Source organism: Sabethes cyaneus, chromosome 1 (assembly GCF_943734655.1).
Source record: "Sabethes cyaneus chromosome 1, idSabCyanKW18_F2, whole genome shotgun sequence".
NCBI lineage: Eukaryota > Metazoa > Arthropoda > Insecta > Diptera > Culicidae > Sabethes > Sabethes cyaneus.
In genome coordinates, this window is record NC_071353.1 from 172252373 (window position 1) to 172263997 (window position 11625).

An 11625-nucleotide genomic window follows, 5' to 3' on the forward strand; every position below is an offset into this window, starting at 1 on the left:
ATCTCCACACACGGCGACAGAAAACTGACGAAAACGGCTCAAAACGGTAGGAAGCGGTAACAGAAGGTCTGGTCCCTTCAATAATTTCGAGTTGAATGAAACTCCCCCGACCTTAGCTGCTGCATCCCAGATCAGTCGTACCTTTTGCGGCTTTTTCGGGTTCGTTACGACTCCCAGCGGTAAATGCCAAACCCCTTTTTGGATCCGATGAATCTAGCTCTTCAGCAGTGGCCTTGTGTGCGTATTCTTTACGCTCGTACTCGGCAATCTGTTCGCGAACTTTCTCCTTTAACAATGACTCCTTCTCTAATCTTCTTTCCAACGACTTTAGACGGTGCAGTGCCATCATATAACTATTGGGGAATTCTGGTTCGTCCACTCTCCACAAAAGGCCTGTTTCAAAACCGGTTTTCACTCTTCTGGTTGTTTCTTCTAACAACTTTCTCGCTCGTTTGTCGTCCTCAGACTCCAAGATTTCGCTGGCGGAGCTGATTTCCGTGCGTTCCAGTGTGAAATAATCCCGCAACTGTTCATTCAGCTCCGTGACGGGATTCGAGGCCACAGCAACATGAAAATTGGAGATTGCATCTGGTGGCGAATAGTGTGGTGCACAACCGTAAATAGTCCAGCCAAGGCGACATTTAGCTGCAACCGGTTCTCCTGGCTGCCCTTCTCGTACCAGTGATGGAACCCCAAGATGAAGATTGTCTAGCCCGATGAGCAATTGCGGTTGGACTAGATCATAATCTTCCAGAGGGAGACCTCTTAGATGAGGATATCGTTGAGCTAAATCATGGTATCTTAGCGATTGCGTCGGTAAAACGAGGCAGTTGACGGTACGTGCTTGAAGAAGTTTACGTCTCGTCGCGCTGCCCTTCCCGGCAATCTCCAGCTGTACTCGTTGTGAGTTTGACTCCTTGCGCGATATTGCCTGTCCACTTTAAAGTCAACGGTTCTTTCGGTCCAGCAATACCAAGTTGCTTGGCGACTTTTTCTTCTAGCAGTGTTAGCGAAGATCCTTCATCGATAAAGGCGAAAATGATGTGCGACCGATCACCTTCGTTCAGAACGACTGGAAGACTGGATCCTGCTCTACTTCCATTTATTGACATCTGGCGCACGATTTCTCGCTTTTTCTCCAATGATTCCTGTCGGATAGCTTGTTGCTTAGCTTGAGACAACTTTTCTTGTTCTAGCTTTAGCGCTCTTATCCGTTTTTCCTCATCCATCAAGGCTTTCTTCTCCTCTAATTGCCGCTGCATTTCGTTCAGCTCCTGCATTTTTAATGCTTCTTGCTCTCTTACTTCCTGCTCCTTTATAAGGCGTTCTTCCTCCGCTAGCCTCATTTCTGCTTCCACCCGGGCCTGGTTAGCATTTGAAACCTCACTCGCTGCAGGCTTTTCAGTAACTCTAGTCGCGGATGCAGCTTTCGATCCTGTTTTCGAACCCGCTACGCTGGTGGATCTAGTTAACGATCCCTTAGGCGACCTGCCGACAGGTTGTACCTTTAACGTTTCCAACTGTTGCTTGGAGATACCGGCGGTGGGTTGATGTTGTGGAGTACCGGCAGGCAACTTTTGCTGAGAACTTTCAGTCCTACATTCCTTACATGAATACGGGCGTTTTTTTACGGATGAATCCACTCCAGCGCACTTGAAATGCTCCCATTTGTTGCATTTGTCACACGCAACCATATTGGCATCTGCATGGTCCGGGAGGAGGCATCTTCTGCAAGGAGAACTCTTCTCAGCGGTATCGCGAAGTTCTTCCATCGTTCGACCCACGTACAAAATTCTTAAAGAAAATTGTGGGGATAGTAGGGTGATTCCAACTCCTAAGAGCAAACACCGAATATGTGGTATATAGTATAGATATATAAGCGATATAATAAAAACCATTAATTAAGATTTCACTTTAGCTCGTAAGTTTTTCTTTTGTTCGAATGCACATGGAATCTGCTGGTCATTCTCCTGGCAGATCGACTATTGTTATCAGTGCATGATCGATTGATCGACGAAACCGATCGTACATTTTGCATGGTACACTGAGAAAACTTTTCGTATAGTTTCTATGTGTTTCACACATAGATTTTTTCCACCTGCCAAGTAAATGAACTTTATGTGCCAAACAGTTACCATTTATGTGTTTTTAAAATTTACCTTTAAAATTTGCACATACTATTCATATGCATATAGTTTTCATGTGAACTTCTGGGCGGACTGTGTTTATATGTGGCACATAATAATCATAAGGATTTTCGTATGGAAATTTTCCATTAGTTATGTGCGGATTATTTTGAGTGTAGTACGTTCGTGGTAGCGCCGCGTCAACGAGGGGCTCGTCACGAAACCAAGACTTCTAAAATGACTTCAGACATACTTAGCGGATCACAAAGACCACAAATTTTCACCCTCGGTTCTGTCTGTCTGTCTGTCTGTCTGTCTGTCTGTCGTCTTATTGTATTACATCTTTCGTCATTGCAACCCGAGCAGTTACCAATACCAATCGCTCGCGAAGTCCACTCTGTTACCCGCGTGTGTAAGCGAGGGCGTAAGATGGACAGAAGAAGTAAAGCGAAATCTGCAGCGATACATCCTAGTGTGCCGCTCACGCTCGCGGGTTGTTGGCAGCTCTCGAGCTGCTGGGCTAGAGAGTGGGCTGCACAGAACGATGCTTCGAGTTCGCGAGCTACGTTCACGAGTATGTAGGTAGCAGAATGTTTGCACACTGCAGCAGTAGTTGTTTATCGTACGTTCGCGTCAGTGGAGCAACCGTTGGATGCTATGCTTCCCACACACTTTCGAACCTCCCTACGACGATATTCTGATGACAGCTAACGAGGAACCACTTGACTTTTTATTCAAAACCTTCAAAGATTTCCGCTACCGAACCTTCGCAAAGACCGCACCACAATGTCACGGTAAGGCTCTGAAACCAACTCTCAAACCTGGGTCCAAAATCTAATAAAAAATGTGGTCCAAAACATGGTCCACAATCTACAGTCCAATTCTGTCCCAAAATCTGGAACAAAATTCGATAAAAATGTTGTCCACGGTATGGTCGAAAAGTAAAATATGGTCCAGGTCCAGAATCAGGCCCAAAATCGGGTCCAAAATCTAGTTGCTGGCTTAAAATCTAATTAAAAATGTGGTCCAAAATCTGAATAAAAAATGTGGTCCAAAATCTGGTTCAGAATTTAATGGAGCTGCAACATCTGGTCTGGTTCGGAGGCGTATTATCAGCGGAAGTCGTGCTTACTATGGGCTCCACAAGCAATTGCGGTCGAGCAGACTAAGTCCCCGTATAAAGTGCACTCTGTACAAAACGCTTATTAGACCGGTTGTTCTCTACGGGCATGAAACATGGACAATGCTCGAGGAGGACCTGCGAGTGCTCGGAGTTTTCGAACGACGAGTGCTAAGAACGATCTTCGGCGGCGTACAGGAGAACGGAATATGGAGGCGGAGAATGAACCATGAACTCGCACAGCTTTATGGCGAACCCAGAAGGTGGCTAAAGCTGGACGGATACGATGGGCAGGACATGTTGCAAGAATGCCGGACAACTACCATGCAAAGATGGTGTTCGCCTCAAATCCGGTAGGAACAAGATGACCAGGAGCGCAGTGAGCAAGATGGTTGGACCAGGTGGAGTGAGAACTGGCGGAGAGTACTCGGTGTCCGAGGAATTGGAGAGCGGTAGCCCTCAACCGAGTTACATGGAGAAATTTTGTTCAACAGGCCTTGTCTTAGGACGGCAAACCACCTAAGTAAGTAAGTTGCGGTGAAACGAGATAACACTACATCTGAGGACACTGATTGTTAACAAATAATTCGTACAGCACGCCTCAAATAGGTCAATCGGCTGCTGCAATCTCAAACAGTCAACTGTGCAGTATAGAGAGCTCGTCAATGAATAGTGTGAAAAGCAAAGAGCCTAGGTTACCTCTTTGTGGAACCGCTGATGGATTACAAAATTGTTCCGATTCTTCCGGACCGATTTTGATACCTAAACTGCGGTCAGTGAGAAGGACCTCATCCATCTGGTGAAAGCGGCAGAAATTTCAAGTTTTTCCATCCACAGGAACCATGATGGACTTTTTTCCACGATGTAGGAAATACATTCTGCGTCTATTTTCAAAGAGCGAAATAAGGCGCTATATCCTGGGCCACTTGCAGCCTGGCTTCTGGTCTGGCCCGAGTGTCCGGAGTATCACTTAACCTTTATTAGCAAAGATACTCCTAACGACTGTGAGATTAGATTAGAAATGAAAGAAATAAAATCTGCCGGGGAGAAGTTTCGAATAACATCGCCAATGGGCGAGCAGCAGTTGCAGCATCTTTCTTCAGAACACAAGTATGGTTTTTATGGGAAGGTATATCTTAACATCGTCCGCGTAAAACAGGTAGCAGTATAGAGAGCTCGTTAATGAATAGTGTGAAAAGTGAAGGGCTCAGGTTACTTCCTTGTGGAACCGCTGAAAAAATAGTTCTGATTCATAAAGTATAAAGTGTAACTTTGTACAAAAATAGATTATAAGCTCTGTAATAGTAGCTAGCTATGTTCAGCTGTCGCCTAGAAAATGGACGTCGGAGCTTACTAGATTTTTGTAGAGCAGAAGACCTGAGGTGCAAAAATAGCTAATGTGCATAGCCCCACGCTGGTTTATGAGGTGGTCTAAGTGCGGGCACACAATCGGAGGTCGAATGTTTTATAGTTTAGGTAATGTGACTAACAGCATAGTTAACATTTGCAAATAGGTCAAGGCAACTTCAATCGACCCGACTGATTGCTTCGGTTAGGGCAGAAAAATTTGCTCTTAGCAAGTCCAAGTCACTAGCGTCAACAATATCTTCAAATTCAGTGGAGACTGGCAGGTCCACTACCACTTCAACAGCGGGATGATCAGCGTCAACTGGAACTACTGGGTCAAAAGCTTCATGGACTGAGCAAAAGGAGGTTGCAGATTCGTTGACCAAGACAAGGTCATGCAGACGTGAGTTTCTGTTGGCTGCCGTATTTATTTGCGTTAGATCTTGCAAGTAGAAATGTTCCAAAATGTACGATCGCAAGCTGTCAACCACAGGCGGTGCACGCCCAGGAAAACTCCAAACAAGACCGGATTGTTTATTGAAAAAAAAAAGAGGACGGTAGTCGCACTGTTACTACTAGGGAAACGTTGGTAGTTCTTATGAACACTCATTTTCCCTATTGGACAGTGACTACTGGAAGCAACTTCGACGGGCAGCAGCAAGATGAGTCATCACGCAATGTGTCAAATGACTCGGTTCTACTTGCACCCCGACTGTTTACAGAGGCTTCAATCAACTGAGCACTCAGCGCCTTTGAACCTATGAAGCCCACAGGTCCTGATGATATACGGAAAGTTAGGGGCTGTCCATACCAAAAGCATTCAGACTAATTAGTCTGACATCAACGCTGATCAGGTTGATGGCAAAAATCACGGGCAATCACATCCGCAATGAATTTTTTTTTTTATAAAAACGCCTCTCTGCATAGCAATCAACATTCCTATTAGCGCGATAAATCTACGGAAACTGCACTTCATTGCCTAGTGACGCTGATTGAAAATTCGCTCCAATATCAAGAGGCGGTACTATGTGCTTTTCTTGATATTGAAGGCGCTATCGATAACAGGTCTTTTGCTTTAATTAATACAGGTCTCCTTTTCAAAGGAACTGACTAGCCGAAAATGAACTGAATTCAAGCAATGCTGTTAAGTGGGGAAATCACAGCCTCAGCCTAGGAGATACGTCGATCATGATTTCAGCGATCGAAGGATGCCCTCAAGAAAGAGCTCTCTCTCTCCTTGTTTTGGTCGCTGGTTGTCGACGCACTTTTGCACAAGCTGTCACGGCTTGGTTATGAGACCATTGCTTACGCCGTCGACGTAGTACTTATCGTCAGAGGTCAGAGGTGTCATTTGACACAGTGCTGTCACGTTGTATTCAATAAGTTCTAAACACCAGCATGTTACGGGCCTTACACGAAGGGCTTAATATAAACTCCACCAAAACAGTCGCTATACCGTCTACTAGGCAGAGGAGACATACCTTTACTCCCCCTACACTGAACGGTGTCAGACTGGACTTCAGTAAGGAAGTTAAACAACTGGGTATTATCGTGGATCAAAAGTTGAACTGAACTGCTCACCTAGATTATGCTGTTAAGACCAGCGCCATGCGCATAACACCACCTGCAGGCCATCGAGGCAGATATACCCAGATAAGTTTTACCCCAGATAAAAAGTTGGCTGCTATACTTCACTCTAGGTTTTTGATCATTCCGATTGGCAGATTCAGTATGAGTTAACTGGACCACTGGCCATTTCAGGCTAATTGATCATCGCTTTCCTTGGACCATCAAGTCTTCCCTGAAATCCTGGAGAGACACTTCTATCGTTCGCTTCTGACGTCTCTGAAGCAGTGTTGCCACCTTTTAATTTGTATTTCAAATGTCAACAAAATCTTTTCATCTGTATGGCTTCGAAGATTGCTTAAAATACCAAAAATCTGTATAGAATCTATACGAAATTCAACAAACAGAATTCTGTGTAACAATTTGCCACAAAATCTGTATCACTAGAGAGAAATTATAACATCACCTCGGAATTCATTAGCGACATCTCTGGAACATATCGCGAAGGAAGAGTTTGATTGTGAAGTCTCAAAGCAAGTGTGGGGACTTGCACAAACTATGATTGAATATAGCTCTGTGATGAGGTCGGTCTAAACTATTCAGAATTGAGAAATTGCCAAATTACTCAGATTTTTGGGCTGTTCCTTTTCAGGTGAAAGTGAGTCGGACCGTACTCATTTTGAGTCGAATCTCCTGAGTTCGACCTCGCTCAATGCAGAACGAAGACATTAGCTCTCTTCCAGTTCACTGGATGGCCAATGCCAAGACTAAGTTTCTAAGTGGCTTGAAAATTGATTTCTCCCAGAAGTCCTAGAGAAATAGTTATGAGAAAAAGGACTTGATTTTTAGGTATTGCTACTGATGTTAAGGTTAACGCAATGTTAAGCGCTACTACCATCAAAGAATCTTTTCGCTTCAGAAATTGAAGAGAAAGAAAATTCCGTTACGCCGGCTTGGAAGTTGTTTACCATTGTGTAAAACATATATGACTGACTATTTTGATGATCCGGGAAAGTTCGCGTTTAGCCTATGCCGTACCAGAAGAAGGATTTTCTAACTTTGAACAAGCGGATATAGACGAATTGTTTGCTGACAACTCTTTCAGAGATGAAAATTTGCTAGAAATGTCCGCTGCAGACAATATTCCAGAAGAGCCCGATGATATAACCTCAAATTCAGTTAAACATATTCTTCCGCTAGCGGAAAATCTTTTTCGGAAGAAGCTTACTGCAAAAGTACAGCGGAGCCGAAGCCTACTTTGCTCTGCTTCTTTCGGAAGCACAGCTTTCGTTTTGAATCCCATCCTTTAGCTTACTTACTTAGTTTGACATATTGCGGTAGCAATGGACAGAACAGACGTTTGCTTCCTTCCAATCGAACGGAAATTCTGAACGTTCGGAAATGCCTGCATTTTTGAAGCCAATTATCTTTAATGTCGGAATAAAAACTGGTAATCAATCAAGTTAGTTTTAATTTGATCCGGATATCTATTAACAGCGTTATCTAGGAAATAGGGAGAAAAAAAAAATCGACGTATTTCCATGGAGTGCATAAGTACATTATTGAGAAATAACGAGTTGACCGATATTCAAACGGAACTGCGCACAATCGTTTCGTGCTTTTAAACAAGAAGAGAAAGGATGGTGTAATTATTTAAACGCTGATTAGGTGAAAACTGGTCAAGGCAGGAAATCGAAAAGCCACATTAAATTCGAAATTAATGAACAAATCGACCGTTAGGTTGTTGGTTAGTGGAAAATTGTCCTGTCCTGTGTTGTTGGTCGATTGACGAGAAGAAATTCATTCCAAAGTTGTGGCTGATTCGAACGGAAAGCACTCCGATTGAAGTCAATCAATAAAACGATGAAACTAAATACCCATTCCAACTGTACCTCACTTAACGGTAAGGAAGCCAAGAAGCACACCACTAGTATCGTAACATCATAACGGAGTCAGTGGGTACCAATCATATGAGGAGGGCAACAACATTGTTCTTCTCGCAACAAACCTAACGTAGCACCGAAACAAGTTTTCTTCCGATCTAGTTCAGTCAGCTGTGCTGGCCCTGGCTGGGTATTAAAACATAAGTACGTGTAAAGACCGATTTCCGTTCGACCCGAATAAAATAAATTTATGCTGTACTTATTCTAATTATGTTTGCGCTTGTTGCGCGCATCAACCACGCAACATGGCAGCACGGCTCGTCGATAGCCGTTTGCGCACAGCATGCATGGCTAACTATGATGATTGCGGCCAATAAAATGCTAAAATTTACTGTTGTTTACTCTTCCAGTTTGCCTGTCATAACAAGAAGTGTTTTGCGGGGTGTCTTCTCTCGCTGACGGTGTGAGTTTTGCTACCGACGCACGCGGAGCGGAGGAGATTTACGATTGATTGTGTGGTGGCGGCGCGTGCCGCCACCATTGGAACCAATTGGAAGTGCTGGAAACTTACCTCCGGCACCATGATGATACCCGTTTTGTGCGGAAAAATGAGGTCATGCGGCGTGGTAAAGTTGGTGGCCGTTATCGAGCACGCCTGCACGGACATGCCACCCTTGGTGTCCTTCACCGACACCTGGAAGTCGTAGTAGCGGCCCGCTTCCAGTCGCCTCGTCAGGATCACGTTCGCCTGGCAGATCGAGTTGAATTTGGTGCACGGCAGGGTCTCGATCTGGACGGTTGACGATGCGGCGTCCCCTGGGAAAAAAGAAGGGCGATGTTAGAGGATTGGAAGGCTGCCTTCCCATGGATAGACCGAACTTACCGACTAGCTCAAACTGCAGCGGATACTCGAACTCGTCGTCGGTGGCTCGCAACCGGTAGATGACCGAACCGACGGTGGCGTCCGCCGGAACCAGCACCAGCCGCATACGGGTCGAGGGATCGAACTTCGGGTCCAGCCCGGCCGTCCGATGTACGAGCCCGCCGAGCAGCAGCAGCAGCAGCACCCAGTAGCAGTAGCTGGTCCACCACCAGATGGCCACGGCGGTGCCGCCACGGTTGTGAAACATTCTGAAATGGATGGAAACGAAAAAAAAGGGTTTGCACACGAATTAGAATGGCCGTAAAGTGGTTTAGTTTACGATTATCGATTGCGGGAGGGGTCGGTCGGCCCGACTAATGAAGTCATTAAGCTATCCGCTGACCGGCGGTGCGGCGCGGCGGAACATACGTAGGTACATTGTGTGTTCAGAAAAGTTATCTCGCGGGCGCCTCTCTAAAATGGGCGATTGTGTGAATAGGTGTTTGCGGCCTATCCGCGCAGCGCCCTGCACACACACGTTATGGAAATTGCACCACAAACAAGATGTATAAATATTTATTATTAACGCAGTAATTTATCGTCAATTAGGGGGGATTTATGGATACGCGAATACCCATCGAAGGCACAGCGGCAGCGGCGGCGACCAACAGCAGGGCTAACAGGTCGTTAAAAAATATTGGATGCTACCAGGCATAATTTCAGGCAGCCGATCAAACCGTGGCCGATGGCTAACCGAACCATAATTGCAACACCTCCACCTCATCTGGCTGGTCCTGGTGGTGTCATGTCACGAATCGAACGGGCCGGCCTGCCTGCCTGCCCCGCCGCTTGTCGTCGTTGATGGTGAGGAGCGCTTTGTGCCGAATCGATCGAATCAATCGGCGATCCGGCGTTCGACTAAGTAAGTCTCCAGGGATTGAAATGAATATTTCGAAATCAGCTCACGGGTTGAACCGGAGAGTTAGAGTAGAGTAGAGTAGAGTGCACAGTGATTTTCACACGACCGATCGATTACTGTCAGATATTTGTCCGGCCGGGTGTCCCACGCTGCTGCGGTCGATCGATCGATCGATCGGTCGAGTGACCATCGCGCATCGCATCGTATCGGTGCCATGCCGAGCGTCGGTTTTTAATGTCAGAAATGCTTCCAGGACAGGAATTATGAGCGATTGCCAGGGGAAACAAATGCCGTACGGTATTTGCACAGCAGTAAGTCGCTTCTGTCCTGTCGGTTAAGCGTAAGTGATGGTTTAATTAATACAGTCATAAGCGGGAGGGAAAGATTTTGCGGCGGTTTAACCACTAGTGGCTACAGTAAGATTGATGATGGTCCAATCGTGCCAAGCTGCAGAATTTTGCGAGTGGCTACTCTCTTCAGTTTTGTTGAAATAACTGACCAATACATAACCTCTTTGTAACTGTTATTATTTCCCGTTTGTACTATAAAGTTTTATAGTAAATTTGTAAATAACTTGTACACCAATTTATGTTACACCAGCATCGTACTTCGAAGCTAACTGGGCGTTTGGGACTTGACATTTAATTGAGGCTTGTTCGCGACAAAATCTGGACACCTCAATTTTGCAATAAAACAAATTTGTTAGAAGTTTAATCTATGAAACAATTTTATATCATTTATGTGTATATCGTTAATAATTATCAAACAAATTAACATTACTTATTTGGTCTGCTTGAAAAATTGGCGAACTTTGGAGTTTACTCTTGCCATGAGGCTCAGTGCAGACTTGTTGGCAACCAATTTAACTGCGTTTGTCCAAGATTTTCGAAATTTATCTATACTTGTTGCTTCTTGTTTGTGCTGGGACAGCTCTCTCTTCACCAAAGCCCAATACCGCTCGATGAGGCGTAACTCTGGACAGTTAAGTGGATTCGTCTCCTTCGGTACAATATGGACTCCATTAGCATCATACCATTCCAAAACATTTTTGGCGTAGTGACAGGATGCCAAATCAGGCCAAAACAGCGAGGGTACATCATGGAACGGTAGGAACGGTAACAATCGTTTCTGCAGGCATTCTTCACGGTATATTTCCTTGTTAACCGTTCCCGTAGTGATGTAACTTTTGTTTGCTCGACCACAGCTGCCTATGGCCTGCCAAACTAAATATTTTTTGGGGAACTTGGCTTTCTTCTTTGTCCTAAAATACTCTGCAACGCGATTCCGTTTCAACACAGTGTAAAAAGACATACCAGAAAGCTGTTTCAAGTCTTCTAGGACCTACGTTTCATCGTCCATTATAGCGCATGGAAACTTCGTTAAATATTCGCGATAAAGCTTGCGAGCGCGTGTTTTGGCCGTCGTATTTTCCTAATCATTACGGTTTGGCACAGTCCTCATCTTGAAAGACTTCATGCCTTGTCGTTGCTTAGAAGTGTGCACGAATGTTGGCGACATTTTTATTTTACGAGCAATGGTACGTACAGAAAGAGCTGGTCTCCTCCGTAATATTTGTTTTACCTTCGCATCCTTGTAGTGGTTCCTCAGATCCGTTTTTGTTCCACTTCCCTTCTTCCTAACTGTTGTCAAGCGAGTATCGAACGATCTTAAAACACTGTGAACAGTGCTTGGAGGAAATCCAAACTCTTTGGCAAGTTTTCTTAACGAGAGATCCGGATTTTCATTGCGACCGCACACAATTGCTTTTCTCACCTACTCTTCTTTCGACGCCATTTACGCTG

General features: G+C 45.0%; 1 protein-coding gene across 1 annotated transcript in view; it reads right to left on the bottom strand.

Annotated features, from left to right (window-relative positions):
• The window catches only part of LOC128733129 (cadherin-86C), a 61691-nt gene extending 52339 nt beyond the window's left edge, over positions 1-9352 (bottom strand). The window contains exons 1-2 of the mRNA XM_053826755.1: positions 8926-9352; positions 8614-8858 (exon numbers count right to left, since the gene is read on the bottom strand). Of these exons, the coding sequence (XP_053682730.1) occupies positions 8614-8858; positions 8926-9172 (492 nt within the window). The 5' untranslated portion in view covers positions 9173-9352. The remainder of the gene's footprint in view (positions 1-8613; positions 8859-8925) is intronic.
• Between the last annotated feature and the right edge of the window lie 2273 nt (positions 9353-11625).